This window comes from Musca autumnalis, unplaced genomic scaffold (assembly GCF_047663935.1).
Source record: "Musca autumnalis isolate F117 unplaced genomic scaffold, ASM4766393v1 scaffold_4, whole genome shotgun sequence".
In the NCBI taxonomy this organism is placed as follows: Eukaryota; Metazoa; Arthropoda; class Insecta; order Diptera; family Muscidae; genus Musca; species Musca autumnalis.
The window spans coordinates 34,888,093-34,904,452 of NW_027411977.1; the positions used below are offsets into that span (position 1 = coordinate 34,888,093).

At 36.2% G+C, this 16,360-nt stretch overlaps 2 protein-coding genes across 3 annotated transcripts; both read left to right on the forward strand.

Annotated features, from left to right (window-relative positions):
* Positions 1–617: 617 nt before the first annotated feature.
* LOC141402012 (Golgi-specific brefeldin A-resistance guanine nucleotide exchange factor 1-like) lies at positions 618–3,653 on the forward strand. The gene is made up of 4 exons (XM_073982620.1): positions 618–680; positions 1,563–1,713; positions 1,823–2,866; positions 2,926–3,653. Exons 1-3 carry the CDS (start codon positions 618–620, stop codon positions 2,284–2,286), a joined length of 678 nt encoding a protein of 225 aa, XP_073838721.1. The 3' UTR covers positions 2,287–2,866; positions 2,926–3,653.
* Positions 3,654–12,829: 9,176 nt separating this feature from the next.
* On the forward strand, positions 12,830–16,355 carry Afg3l2 (AFG3 like matrix AAA peptidase subunit 2). 2 transcript variants are annotated; one of them, XM_073982933.1, is made up of 5 exons: positions 12,830–12,959; positions 13,015–13,233; positions 13,304–13,743; positions 13,809–14,204; positions 14,269–16,355. In XM_073982933.1, the coding sequence occupies exons 2-5, from the start codon at positions 13,141–13,143 to the stop codon at positions 15,734–15,736; spliced, it is 2,397 nt and encodes a 798-aa protein (XP_073839034.1). In that variant the 5' UTR covers positions 12,830–12,959; positions 13,015–13,140; the 3' UTR covers positions 15,737–16,355. The 2 variants fall into 2 exon arrangements, with proteins under 2 accessions (XP_073839034.1, XP_073839035.1); XM_073982934.1 differs by having other exon boundaries at positions 12,834–12,959; positions 13,043–13,233.
* The last annotated feature ends 5 nt before the right edge of the window (positions 16,356–16,360 follow it).

Consider the following 16,360-nt stretch of genomic DNA (forward strand, 5'->3'; position numbering starts at 1 on the left):
TCACGATGTCAGATTAGCCAAACTTGTCAAGAAGAAAATAAGTGAATGAAATTATTCACTGTCATAAGTTTTGGGACAACTTTTGCTATTTTTGGAACACTTTTCCAACAAGAATATTCTGGAGCCTAGCTAAAGAAATTTTTTACTCTATTTGGCACTTTTAACATATAAAAAGTGAAGCTCTAAGTTCCATATGTTTCTGTAAAACGGGATAGCTATGCAGATACATCTACCATTATTATTGTACCATGCTATTTGACGTTTTAAGCCATGGCTGCAGGGTAGCATTTTTCAGTGATTGTACCATGCATCTACCTTTATTCTTGCACCATGTCATTTGACGTTTTAAGCCATGGCTGCAGGGTTGTATTTTTCAGCGATTTTCAATCCTGGCCTACCTCTTCTACCTACCTCTAGTGAAGCAGCAAAATTAAGCTAAGAGCTGACTGTGTTCTCACGTTAAATGCAATGAGATTTGTACTGGATTTATTAAACCCAGTTGGTGATTTATGGCTAGTCTAAATGAGCTATTACTTTTAAAAATGGTAAATGTAGTGAAAGGTGTGAACTGGAGCTCAATTCTGTTTCTAGAAAAATGTGAAATGAAAACTTTTATAATGGAGCTAAGGAATAATTTTTCATTTCCAAACAAGAATCCAGCCTCTGCTCTCACATCAATTGTAAGTTTACATTAGGTAAAGGAACACATTTCGAGTAAAAAGTGGTAAAACTTGAAGATTCTTGTACGTAAAGGAAGATAGCTTATAGCTCTGTTCCTTTACGTGCAAGAATCTCCAAGTTTTATAGCTTTTTACTCAAAAAGTGTTTTTTACTTCAGGCACCATACAATTGAATGCATGGCAGAATAAGAAGGTAATCTCATTTGAAAAATCCGTCCTTGAGCTGTCAAATACAACCATGCATGAAACTATATGAAAGTTGTTTTTGTTATTGTATGTGAATGACAACAATAACAAATAGTCTTTGTTTACTTTTTCAAGAAATTGATTTCTGATTTCAATTTTATTGAAGCAGAATAAAATATTCGTTATTTTGAGAAAAGGACAAGAAAAACGGCAAGTAAAAATTAAGCAGACAACGCGGTCTATGTGGATATATGGAAATTCAGTGAAAACCGCAAAATAACTGTGAAAAGGCAGAGATAAATTTTGATTGATATAACTTCAATGTTTTTTATTGTTATTCGTGTTATTGCAGAGTTTAGCCAACGCAAGACCACTGGAAAATAATGGCAAATCATGAATGATGGTCAGCAAGCAGTGTTAAGGGCACCCATTCGCCCTGATGACAAAATATCTACCAATTGAAGCGTTGTAATAAGCGTGGTACCACTAGGCCAGTAAGTCATTGGGTTGCAGCGAAAATGAATGAGTTTATATTCAGAATGTGTGCCTTTTGTTACAGGCCCGGATATATGGATGGATTCTGCAAATGTTATGCGTGTGTATTGTTGTTTGTAAATAGTATATGATTACTATTGTTTGTTTTGGATATGAGTGAGTGTGATTGTTAATAATGATGCTGTTTTGTTTTTCTTTTAGTATGAGGAAAAAGATGGTTTGATGAAATTGTTTATGGATCTAAAACAAGTTCTCAATCGCATTGAAGATTTGAGATTAATAGATCCAAATGTGTTCCTGGCACCATTTTTGGAGGTTATACGTACCGAAGAGACCACGGGAGCTGTGACCAGTTTGGCATTGTCAGCCATAAACAAATTTTTTATCTTATGGTTTGATAGGTAATCATAGAAAAATACCTCTTCTTCAAACAACTTAAATACCAATAAACATTCTTGCAGATCCCACCTGTCCAAATTTGGCTGTGAACATCGAAAATATTGCCGATGCTGTTACTCACGCCCGTTTCATTGGCAGTGACCAATCTTCAGATGTTGTTACCTTGTTTCGTGTTGAAGAAGTCTTACATACCTTAATGCGCAGCCCCGAGGGTTCCATGCTCATCAATGAGTCGGTGTGTGAAGTAATGTTGAGTTGTTTTAAAGTATACTTCGAACCTCGCCTCAATGAATTACTGCGCCGTTCCGCCGAACAGGCATTAAAAGATATGGTGCTTTTGTTGTTTATGCGTTTGCTACAGTTTGCAGATGATCGCACTGAATCGGGCATGCAACGAAAACGCTCTTCCAAGATGGCGGTTAGTCAAGAAAATTTAGTACGCAGCCAAAGTTATAAAGGATCCGATTTATCCAATATCGGTGTGGAAGAACAAAGGAAAATTTCCACACAATCAGCTCTAGGTTAACAGGTGCAGCAACAAAATTCAGCAACACCGGGCCACTTGCATCAATTGAAAGCACCACCACTGGCTACAACTCCGGCCACACCAGCTGGTAATATTGTTGATTTGCAGGGTAAAATAACACAAACCCCAACACGGCAAGTGTTGTGGATAGCGAGGTCCAGGAAACCACTCCAACAACGAACGCAGAGACAAATGCTCCTTCGATATCGGTGGAACCAGCTTCACCACCCACAAACACCACTCAAGATGAAAATCCAGACAACATACCCCAATCTCCGCTTTCTCATGGTGGTAGTAGTGAATACATTAATTCTGTGGGTGTACGTTTTACCTAACAAAATTCCGTTGACGTGTCCGAAGGTATGGCACCATTGGTACCATACGGTTTGCCCTACATTCAAGAACTGTTTCGTTTCTTGATATTGCTTTGCAATCCCTTGGACAAACAAAACACCGATACCATGACGCATATGGGTTTGAGTCTGCTAACCGTTGCCTTTCAAGTGGTAGCCGACAAATGCTGAAATATGACTCATTATTGCAATTAGTCAAGTATGATTTATGTCGCAACCTATTTGCGGTAGGTTTATAGCTTGTCAGTTACAATTTTCTTTATTAATGTGACATTTTTCTTTGCAGTTCATGAACTCGGAACGTTTGACCATATTTGCAGCTGATTTACAAGTCTATTTCCTCATGTTTGAATCAATGAGAGGCCATTTAAAATTCCAAGGAGAATTACAATGTGGAAAATATATCCAGGTTAACCGTTTAACCGAAAAAGCAATTGCAAATTCAATGCAAAAAGCTATGAGTGTTAACAAGATTAGTGTGTGGAAATTGACCCCTGGTGCCTATGATGGCGTTTCCTCATCTGGGCCGAATCTGCATTCGCCTTCTTAAATCTGAAGAAAACAGCGCGTTGCTGTGTGACCCACGCAAGAAGCTCTTCTGTCGAATCCATTGTCCAATGTTTGTCAACTCATCACGTTGAATTCTGATATTTTTGTAGCAGTGTAGGTTTGTTGGTGCGTTAGCAGCTGCTGGGCGAAACTCTTTTCTCGCTGCCGTGGGATTTGTTGATTCCTAATGCTGAGGTTCTCTGACGACGTGCTGCTGACAAGCGTACCATTGCCAAGCTATCGTCAAGAAAAACAACGTTGAATTGGGTAACCTACCAAAGCTACTGCCTATAATGCTACAAAAGGCCTTTGAAGCCAGAATGAAGAATACCACAGCTGCCCCCAGAAGATGTCAACTTTTGAAATCCTTTTAACTTTGTGAGAACATTGTGTCCTTTTACATTTATAAAATGTATGTTTTATTATAATATAAAATAATATATAAACTTAAGTTTTGCAGCCGTATCGCTTACAGTATATATATCATGGGGAAAAATACATATAAAATGTTGTAGTCATGATTGTGTAGTCCTCGTAATCATGACTATCTAATTTGGGGGAGACATTTCGACAGTTGTCCTGCCAAACAAACATTTTAGTTTGTCTCCGTTGCATTTTTTGAGATTTGGGTCATTTTGTCGGGAATCGAGGACTTGCCCATGTTTGAAAGGAATATTCCAATGTGCAAAAGTTGGACCAATGTCTCTCACTCTTTCAATTATTGTGACCACCAGCCATTTATAATGGGCACTGTAATATCTTTAAAGCTTTTGGACAAATATGTCTGGAAGCTTGCAATTGATCACGAAACACATAATTTCACGGTATAGCCCAGCTGCCAAGGAATTTAAAAACGATTCCCTAACAGTCCTTAAACGAAATTTTTGTGTGGAGGCACTCGAAGGACTGGATCTACATATGTTTGGAAAAAAAACGAATATTTTTTAGACAAAGTCAGTAACTCCTCTCGTGAGTTATCATACGCACCATTTTAGCGAAAATCTGTGAACTTTTATGGGGCAGGTATCGGAAGAAGTGGACCCCCTCTTTCTCCAAATTGATTAAATTTTTGAAAAATATGACGGGGACCAATTTTTGAACTACATCAGTTGATCCGTTCGAGAGTTATCCTTTAGACGGACAGTGCAAAATCGACTCCAAATTGTCTGAAAATTTTAAGTTTAAAAAATTTGAAATTAAATTTGTTTGGAATTGGAAATATAAATAAACCTGACATTTGTGTGTTTTAACATATACATACAAAGTTTGTCAAAATCATTTTGCCAATGAAGGGACGGCAAAGCGAATACAACTCTGTGAGCTGTGACCGTGAGGTTACCTTGTATCATTGTATCATGAATTGAATGGTAGCAGATTACAAATTTTACTACTTTCTCCATTTTCAAAATAAAGGAACAGACCGTATATGACAACATACCAATCCTTGTATAGTCCGTGTCATGGTACAATAATACAGGTAGCATTATCAAGCCAGCTGATGGTAACATAATGTGTCAATTGCATTGAATTGATGTCAAATTTTGACATCTTATGTTACCAACAATTGCCGATGCGGCTACCTGTGTATTTGTACCATGGTCCGTGTTTAGACACACGGGAAAGTAAATTCAGTTTTTAGGCAATAGGGGGTAGGAAAGAGTATTGAGGAGCTCTTTCCTCTCCGCTCTCTCCCAAAAACTCAATTTACTCTCCCGAGAAATTTGTGTGTCTAAACACAGACATATGTGTGTATACCATGGTACAATAATACAGGTAGCATTATAAAAAAATCTCTGATTGGAATTCACCGATTGTTGTGAAATGTTTCTGACACTAGCGGGTCCGTATGTAGGGTAATGTAATAACGGTCCATGAATGACAATAAACAGCTGATTTCATAACATGTATAAGTCATGGTAGAATAATTATATGGTAGGCCAGAGGTAACAGCTGATTACAATTGGTCTGTTCCTTTATAGCTATATTACATTACGTGTATTTCATGTGTATTTTTTGCATTTTTTACATCTACATGTTGTACACGTAGTGTGATCCATATAAAAAATTTCATCTATCAAAATGATGTGTGAACCCATGTGCAACTTTTTGGTTTTAGAGCCCTTCCTATTTTTGTATGTACAATAAATAGAAAACAGCTGATTTGTTTGTTTTGATGAAAGCAGAAATTTGCAAAATTTGCTGAAAAAAATAATTTCTTAAAGAAACATAAATAAATCGATTTGATAAAGGATTTGTTTATATATATATAGGTTGTCACACAAAAAAACATATACTGGTGTAATAGCAAAAATTATAAATCATATGTAAAATGTCATTTTTCGCACACGAGGACAAACAAATTCAAAACATACACATGAAATACACGTAATGTAATCATGGTAGAACAAATACAAGGTAAAGTTAATACTACAACAAATACAACTCGAACAACAACCACAAGGAATTTGTTTTTGTTTGTAAACCTTAGTGTCAACGTAAATGTAAACAAAACAAGGAAATGTCTATAAATTATTGGAATTTAAAAAACTAATATTTTTTCACATTTGATTGAATATTTTGGAAAACATGAATGAAAACTCGTTAGATTTTCAATTCGAATGTTTCCATATCATTCCACTAAATGCATAATTTCTCGCAGAAAGTAGAATACTTGCAAAAATGTTTCGGGTCGCTGGTAATTCATTGAAAAAAGAGAAGATGTTTCAATCATTTGCTTTTGAAAACAAAAAAGCACATGTTTATTAGGGCTTTATTATTTTCAAGTTTAACAAAATACCACACATATTAACAAATATTGTACCGCCTCTATAAGCGATGTTTCAGTGTGCGGCATGTCGTTCGGACCTGGAGGAGGTTACATGTCAATGATATGAAGCCGTCTTTATGGGAAATAGTTTTTTTTTTCTGATGAATAAATTTGTTCTTCAAAAATATATATCCCTAATATACATCGAACATAGAAATAAATACATAAAATGTCGAATGGAATTTGACACTAACACTACAACCCAGTTCAGTCAGCTGGGTATTGCTGCTACCTTTTCTTGTTCTACCATGTAATGTAATATAGCTATTACTTTTAAAAATGGTAACAGTGGCAAAAAATGGTAAAAGTGGTGAACTGTTCTCATATAAACTGTATGCTTTCAAAAGTAAGGGAACACTTTGCGGGTAAAATGTCGTAAAAACTGGTAACCTCAGGCACGTAAAGGAACACGACTAATTTTTTTCTTATTATCATGGTACAATATTACAGGTAGCATTATCATGCCAGCTGATGGTAACATATGGTCTGTTCCTTTACTTTTGAAAATGGTAAAACCGGCAAAAGTAGCAAAAGTTGTGAACTGCTCTCATATGAATTGTGTGGTGTCAGAAGTAAAGGAACGCTTTTCGAGTAAAAAGTGGTAAAACTTGAAGATTCTTGCACGTAAAGGAACAGGGCTATAATGTGTCAATTGCATTGAATTGATGTACAATTTTGACATCTTATGTTGCCAACAATTGCCGATGCGGCTACCTGTGTATTTGTACCATGGTATACACAAAGACATATGGCCTGTTCCCGTACTTTATAAAGTGGTAAAAGTTGTAAAAGTCGTAAACGACTTTCATATAAATTTTGTGTACGGGAACGCAAAATGTGTAAAGGTGGCAAAAATTGTAAAAACTTTTTAGTTCTGGAACAGAGCAATAAATACAACTAAGACTAGACAAAATGCATGCAACAAAAAAATGTTTACGAAACTTTGTATAGAAACATTACCCTTAACAGGTTGCAGTTAATTCAAAATCGCAACCAAGGAGGAACATTTCATGTAATGGTATCAGAAACGAAATGTATGTATTCAAGGATCTATTCAAGAATAATTCTATGACAATTGGATCGATAAATTCGGTTAAATACGTAAAAATGTATAAAAGAAAAAATGTTATATCACCATATCGTAATATAACATTATAGCTGTGTTCCAGAACTAAAAAGTTTTTACAATTTTTACGACTTTTACACATTTTACTCGAAAACCCGTTCCCGTACACAAAAAGTTGTAAAATGTTCACTTCTCTTTAAACAAAAATGGCGCTGAATGACGCTCTCTTTAAAAACTTTTTACACGACAAATTTGGGCGAGTAAAAAAATAGTAACATGGTTGCCGGCGTCTGATTGGCTGATACGCCGACTTTGACATTTGTTCCAGTTTTTTTGACGTATTTTCCATTTTTCCGTTCCCGAACTATTTCAAAAAACTTGTGTGTGAGAACAAATTTTTTGCAGTTCTCTATTTTACGAGTTTTACTATTAAAAAGTACGGGAACGAAGCTTATGTTAAATTGAAAGACCATTCACTGAAGAATGATAGCAAAAAAAATGTCTTATCTTGTTGTATTTACCCCCAGTTTTTATAACTATTTTTTGTTCGTTCGTCTATATTCGTAATAATTTAGCCATCTATAGCTGTGCCCCCAGATGATATACAGACCTAATTTTTTGTAGACGCGTTCTTTATTTAGTAAAGGATTCCTCATATAAAAATCAGGGCTCTACATTTGCGCTTAGGCGAGTAAATCGATCTACAAAATTTGACAATTCGTGTAAGAATAAATTTTTTTTTACAAAAACTGGGGGTTAAAGCCTTGTTCCTTTACTTTTTAAATGGTAAGAGTGGTAAAATTGCTCAAAATTGCTCTCTCATGAACATTTTTACCAGAAAAGTAAAGGAACGGAAAAATGGTAGGTCTGGCAGCAATGTCGAAAAGAAACATAAAAAATCAATTTTCGTCTTTTATTTCACAGTTTTTAATTTAGTTTTATCAGCGTTCGACTCTTTCTTCTGTTTTGCGTCCATTTTCTTTTTCATTGTGAAATAATCATCAAACAAAAATCAGTTCTGCCATTTTTTACGTGCATTTTTGCTCTCCCTCCCCTCTCACTCTCTTAAAAATTGCTTCAAGTTTTACCACTTTTCGGGGTTAGGGAACGCTTTGCAGGTTAAAAATGGTAACAAATGGTGAAAATGGTAACCTCAGGTAAGTAAAGGAACACAGCTTATGTCTTTGGTATACACCATGGTACAAATACACAGGTAGCCGCATCGGCAATTGTTGGCAACATAAGATGTCAAAATTTGACATAAATTCAATGCAATTGACACATTATGTTACCATCAGCTGGCATGATAATGCTACCTGTATTATTGTACCATGGTATACACCATCAAAGATGTCAATATTATAAGATAGGAAAAGTCAATTGTTAAAAATTAACTGTAGGTGGATATCTGTTGCTACGATATCATAGCAACATTCTGTTCAACGAAAACTGTTACTCATTGAAATATTGACAAGAAAAATTTTAAAACTCAAATTTTGCGGCGTTGACTTTTGTTTTTTTATTAAATAAAAAATAAGAAATAGTGAAGAAATAAATTTTAGCCACAAAACACGACGTTAATGTTTTCTGCCGCGAGAAATGGGAATCAAAAACGATAGGCATTGCTGTTATCAATTCCAGTGAGTTGTGTAGCCATCTGTAACCAAAATGTGGAACTATTAGCATATGTTTTTGGAAAATGAATTTGTTCGAGTCTTTATTGCTATACGTCTTTGACACCATGGTACAAATACACAGGTAGCCGCATCGGCAATTGTTGGCAACATAAGATGTCAAAATTTGACATCAATTCAATGCAATTGACACATTATATTACCATCAGCTGGCATGATAATGCTACCTGTAATATTGTACCATGATAATAAGAAAAAAATTAGTCGTGTTCCTTTACGTGCCTGAGGTTACCAGTTTTTACGACATTTTACCCGCAAAGTGTTCCCTTACTTTTGAAAGCATACAGTTTAGTCCCAATTTACATTGGGCGAGTTTACTTGCGGCAATTGTCATTTTGAAGGAGAGAGAGGTGGGGCATATGGTAACCCTTTGCCTCTCAGCACCCTCTCTCACCTACAAACTGACAATTGCCGCAAGTAAAATCGCCTAATGTAAATTGGGACTTATATGAGAACAGTTCACCACTTTTACCATTTTTTGCCACTGTTACCATTTTTAAAAGTAATAGCTATATTACATTACATGGTAGAACAAGAAAAGGTAGCAGCAATACCCAGCTGACTGAACTGGGTTGTAGTGTTAGTGTCAAATTCCATTCGACATTTTATGTATTTATTTCTATGTTCGATGTATATTAGGGATATATATTTTTGAAGAACAAATTTATTCATCAGAAAAAAAAAACTATTTCCCATAAAGACGGCTTCATATCATTGACATGTAACCTCCTCCAGGTCCGAACGACATGCCGCACACTGAAACATCGCTTATAGAGGCGGTACAATATTTGTTAATATGTGTGGTATTTTGTTAAACTTGAAAATAATAAAGCCCTAATAAACATGTGCTTTTTTGTTTTCAAAAGCAAATGATTGAAACATCTTCTCTTTTTTCAATGAATTACCAGCGACCCGAAACATTTTTGCAAGTATTCTACTTTCTGCGAGAAATTATGCATTTAGTGGAATGATATGGAAACATTCGAATTGAAAATCTAACGAGTTTTCATTCATGTTTTCCAAAATATTCAATCAAATGTGAAAAAATATTAGTTTTTTAAATTCCAATAATTTATAGACATTTCCTTGTTTTGTTTACATTTACGTTGACACTAAGGTTTACAAACAAAAACAAATTCCTTGTGGTTGTTGTTCGAGTTGTATTTGTTGTAGTATTAACTTTACCTTGTATTTGTTCTACCATGATTACATTACGTGTATTTCATGTGTATGTTTTGAATTTGTTTGTCCTCGTGTGCGAAAAATGACATTTTACATATGATTTATAATTTTTGCTATTACACCAGTATATGTTTTTTTGTGTGACAACCTATATACAGTGGCACAGGAAAGTATACATACACCCTACAAAAATGCAGTTTAGGCTAAATCGTTGGGTTTTTTACAGCAACAACTGCACTGTGTGGCTCCTTGGTGACAAAATAACCATAATTACAGAAATATATTTTAATCTAATACGTATATTTAATACAATTAAAGAAATTCAATTTTCACAACACAGAAAAGTATACATACACCCCAAGGAAATACGAGTATTATCGTAAAATTTATGGAATTAGTAGCAAAATTTATACATTTTTTAGTTTTGGCGAATGTCTCTGGGTGTGTGAGATATATTTTAGAGAAAAGACAATAATTTTTGGGGGTCAAATGCCGTTACTTAGGGTCAAATTTCATATATGCCTCGTTAAAGCTGACCCTTGCTTAATTTTTTGCGTTTTTAGGTATTGTACTTTATAAAAAACACAAAATTAGTTTCAGATTGCAAATCTTGAGACCCAAGAAAGCTTTGGAGTTGTTATTGAGCAAAATATTCCATCCTGGACGTCGATTAATGCACGTTTTTCCTCAAATTTCTCAGGAAGTTAATCTATTCCGCGGAATTCCTGGCACAAATTACATACAAAATGCATTGAATTGCTTTGCAATATGGTCTGATACAATCCTTGGGCATTAATTGAATCAGAAATGTGACATATTTTGTTACAAACCTGTTCCCAAAGCTTCTAAAGCAACAAAATATAAGCACTACCAAAAAACCATGAAATTTGTACTGTGAACAACGTTGTTTTCGTATTATGATCATTACCGTTACTATAGGCGCGAAACGTTTCGTATAATTGTACATTTCTGAGTCAATTGATGCCCAAGCATTGTATCCGACAATATTACAAGGCAATTCAAGGCCTTCTATATGTAATTTGCACCGAGAATTCCGCGGAATCTATTCACTTCCCGAGAAATCTGAGGGAAAACGTGCATTTATCGGCGTTCAGGAAGGTATATTATGCACAAAAACAACTTCAAAGCTTTCTAGGGTATCAATATTTGCCATCTGATACGAATTTTGTGCTTTTTATAAAGTACAATACCTAAAAACGCACAAAATTAAGCAAGGGTCAGCTTTAACGAGGTATATTAGGAAATTTGACCCTAAGTAACGGCATTTGGCCCCCAAAAATGATTGTCTTTTCTCTAAAATATATCTCAGGCACCCAGAGACATTCGCCAAAACTAAAAAATGTATTAATTTTGCTACTAATTCCATAAATTTTACGATAATACTCGTATTTCCTTGGGGTGTATGTATACTTTTCTGTGTTGTGAAAATTGAATTTCTTTAATTGTATTAAATATACGTATTAGATTAAAATAAATTTGTGTAGTTATGGTTATTTCGTCACCAAGGAGCCACACAGTGCAGTTGTTACTGTAAAAACCCCAACGATTTAGCCTAAACTGCATTTTTGTAGGGTGTATGTATACTTTCCTGTGCCACTGTATATATAAACAAATCCTTTATCAAATCGATTTATTTATGTTTCTTTAAGAAATTATTTTTTTCAGCAAATTTTGCAAATTTCTGCTTTCATCAAAACAAACAAATCAGCTGTTTTCTATTTATTGTACATACAAAAATAGGAAGGGCTCTAAAACCAAAAAGTTGCACATGGGTTCACACATCATTTTGATAGATGAAATTTTTTATATGGATCACACTACGTGTACAACATGTAGATGTAAAAAATGCAAAAAATACACATGAAATACACGTAATGTAATATAGCTATAAAGGAACAGACCAATTGTAATCAGCTGTTACCTCTGGCCTACCATATAATTATTCTACCATGACTTATACATGTTATGAAATCAGCTGTTTATTGTCATTCATGGACCGTTATTACATTACCCTACATACGGACCCGCTAGTGTCAGAAACATTTCACAACAATCGGTGAATTCCAATCAGAGATTTTTTATAATGCTACCTGTATTATTGTACCATGGTATACACACATATGTCTGTGTTTAGACACACAAATTTCTCGGGAGAGTAAATTGAGTTTTTGGGAGAGAGCGGAGAGGAAAGAGCTCCTCAATACTCTTTCCTACCCCCTATTGCCTAAAAACTGAATTTACTTTCCCGTGTGTCTAAACACGGACCATGGTACAAATACACAGGTAGCCGCATCGGCAATTGTTGGTAACATAAGATGTCAAAATTTGACATCAATTCAATGCAATTGACACATTAGCTTTTTTCCTTTACTTACCTGAGGTTACCATTTTTACCATTTGCTACCATTTTTAACCTGCAAAGCGTTCCTTAACCCCAAAAAGTGGTAAAGCTGGCAGCAATTTTTAAGAGAGTGAAAGAGGAGAGAGAGCACATATGCCTGTCTCTTCTACCACAGGCTACCAGACAAATTTCTGCAGGTAAAAATGGCAGAACTGATTTTTCGACTTTTGTTTGACGATTATTTCACAATGAAGAAAAAATGGACGAAAACAGAAGAAAAAGTCGAACGCTGACCAAGCTAAATTAAAAACTGTGAAATAAAAGACGAAAATTGATTTTTTATGTTTCTTTTTGACAAAGGAACAAAGCTATTATGTTACCATCAGCTGGCATGAAAATGCTACCTGTACTATTGTACCATGATAATAAGAAAAAAATTGTAATCAGCTGTTAGCTCTGGCCTACCTTATAATTATTCTACCATGACTTATACATGTTATGAAATCAGCTGTTTATTGTCATTCATGGACCGTTATTACATTACCCTACATACGGACCCGCTAGTGTCAGAAACATTTCACAACAATCGGTGAATTCCAATCAGAGATTTTTTTACAAATTATAAATTAATTACTAAAAAGTAAGTACTATCACGGGATCTCTAAACATTTTGCTATTATTCGTCTTGACTTTAGAATTCATTTTCATAAAATATTTGTGAAGAAAAACGAAATCAGAACTGGGCGGCGTGAACAATATTACTGTTGCAAAAAGTTAAATAACACCTCTACTACGAAAACGACGGCACAACTGGACGAAGAATGGCACACCGATTGCTGAGCTCAGCGAAGGCAATGGAACGTTGTATGCGACGTTCCTATATGAGCCATAATGCCTCACCGGCAACAGAAAAAGTAAGCTTTCGTAGTAAACTAAACATACGGGTTGGAAGTAACGATTATTAAACCCTTTCTTTATTGACAGATACAACGTGGAGCGGTGGCATTGGAACAGGTGCCTTTAATACGTTATTTAGTGGAACAAATTAGATACTTTTGCAAGAAACCACCCAAGGGCTTTGAAAAATACTTTGAAGAAGGCAAAGCAGCCAAGCCGGCGTCCAGTGAGGCTGCTGCCGCTTCGGGTAAAACAGCAAAGCCTGCAGAGCCCGCTGCAGCAGCTCCAAAGACATCTCAGCCAAAGAGTAATGAGTGGAGCTTTGGCATGTTCAACAATACCGCCAAGCCACAGTCAAGTGGTGGTGGTGGAAAGGGCGGCCAGGGCAGACCTATTGGTGATGGAGGTGATGGTAATAAAGAGAAAATGATGATCTTCGGCGCCCTTGCTGCTGTGGGTGTTATTGCCACATTGGCCTTCTTTGAAATGAGCTATAAGGAAATTTCTTGGAAGGAGTTTGTTACAAGGTAATTATTTTTCTTCCTCAACGATTACCTCGAAAATCTTTGTTGTCATAATTTCCCTCTTTTAGTTATCTTAACCGTGGTATTGTGGAAAAACTTGAAGTCGTCAACAAAAAATGGGTACGTGTCCGCTTATTACCAGGTAATGCCCAAGATGCCAGCAGTGTTTTGTGGTTCAATATTGGCAGTGTAGATTCCTTTGAACGTAACTTGGAAAATGCTCAAGTCGAACAGGGTGTGGAGCCAGTTAATTTTGTTCCTGTCATTTATCGCACTGAAGTTGAGGCTTCCAGTTTGACTGGTCTACTTCCGACTTTGTTGATTATTGGTTTTCTAGTCTACATGATGCGTCGCTCTGCCGATATGATGGGTGGTAAGGGACGTAAGGGCGGTGGCCTGTTTGGTGGTGTCATGCAATCGACAGCCAAGTTAATTAATTCTAATGAAATCGGTGTTAGATTCAAGTAAGTTGAAAGCATATATGGATATTAATTGGAATTTAATGTGATTCTCCTCCCCCTATACCAGGGATGTTGCTGGTTGTGAAGAAGCCAAAATCGAAATCATGGAATTTGTCAACTTCCTAAAGAATCCTCAAAAGTACATCGATCTTGGTGCTAAAATACCCAAAGGTGCCATGTTGACAGGTCCTCCCGGTACGGGTAAAACAATGTTGGCCAAGGCCACTGCCGGCGAAGCCAATGTGCCTTTCATCACTGTCTCTGGTTCAGAGTTTTTGGAGATGTTCGTAGGCGTAGGTCCCTCTCGTGTCCGTGACATGTTTGCCATGGCCCGTAAGAATGCTCCATGCATTCTATTTATTGATGAAATTGATGCTGTTGGTCGTAAACGTGGTGGCAAATCATTTGGTGGCCATTCGGAGCAGGAGAATACTTTGAATCAACTGCTTGTCGAAATGGATGGTTTCAACACCACCACAAATGTTGTAGTGCTGGCCGCTACAAATCGTGTTGATATTTTGGACAAGGCCCTGTTACGTCCAGGACGTTTCGATAGGCAAATATTTGTGCCAGCACCCGATATTAAGGGTAGAGCCAGTATATTCAAGGTCCATTTAGGACCACTTAAAACAGATTTGGATAAAACAGAATTGGCGCGTAAAATGGCAGCTCTAACACCAGGTTTTACTGGTGCCGATATTGCCAATGTATGTAATGAAGCCGCCTTGATTGCAGCCCGTGACTCCAACGATTCCATTGTGCAGAAACATTTTGAACAGGCCATTGAACGTGTTATTGCCGGTATGGAAAAGAAAACCAATGTTTTGGCTCCTGAGGAGAAAAACACAGTGGCCCATCATGAAGCCGGTCATGCAGTAGCTGGTTGGTTCTTAGAACATGCTGATCCCCTGCTCAAGGTGTCCATTATACCAAGAGGCAAGGGTTTGGGTTATGCCCAGTACTTACCAAAAGATCAATATTTACTCTCCAAGGAACAGCTATTTGATCGCATGTGTATGACATTAGGTGGTCGTGTGGCTGAGGAGCTATTCTTCCAACGCATCACAACTGGAGCCCAAGACGATTTGAAGAAAATCACCGATAGTGCTTATGCCCAAATTGTACGATTCGGTATGAACGAAAAAGTGGGACAAGTTAGTTTTGATGCCCAACAAGGCGAAATGAGTTTCTCCAAACCCTACTCCGAAGAAACAGCCCAGTTAATTGATCGCGAAGTCAGATCTTTAATTAAGGAGGCCCATGACCGTACAACCGCTTTGCTAACTAAACACAAAGAAGATGTACGTAAAGTAGCCCAACGTTTGCTGAAGAATGAGGTACTAAGCCGTGATGACATGATTGAACTTTTGGGCAAACGTCCATTCAAAGAGAAGTCAACCTATGAAGAATTCGTCGAAGGCACAGGTTCATTTGAAGAAGATACCACACTGCCGAAGGGCCTGCAAGATTGGAATAAAGAACAAAATCCACCATCATCGGAAACACCTTCAAAGCCAGCACCAACAGCTACATAAACCATCATGTTTGATCCCATTTCCGAGCTATAGTGTGACGATAGCTCAGTGCAACAGAAATAACTACAAAAACAATTTAACTTTGTTTATCGATGTGTTTTATTTTAGTTTTGGATTAAAATTTATTGTTTTCTTTTTTTAATTACTCATACCCCCATTATTATAAGTCTTCTTTTGTTATAGTTTGGATTTACCGAACAGATTTATAGCGTTCCGGTTAACTTAAAGTTAAAAGTGATGATGGAATTTCAGGGAGGAGCTTTTTGTCATTAACTTTCAATGTGAAAATAATATTTTTAATGCCTCCAAGTTAGTTTATTTTGAATTTTCAAATCCATCAGATAGTAAAAGAACACATGTAATAATGGCCCTTAAGCTTTGTATTATTAGCTCCATTGAACATTTTGTCTATGCAAACAAACATATTTATAAAATATTAAAACCGATTGTATGTCATAGCATTGTTATAATATGTATTTAAACTTAAGAAGTTTTCCCCTAATCGCTAAACACCACCAATCAAACATCAGTGAATTCACCTGTCATCATTTAATCGCCATCATAAATGATAAATAAAGATCGGTGAGAAGAAAATGAAATAAAGTTAATATGAAACTTATTTGG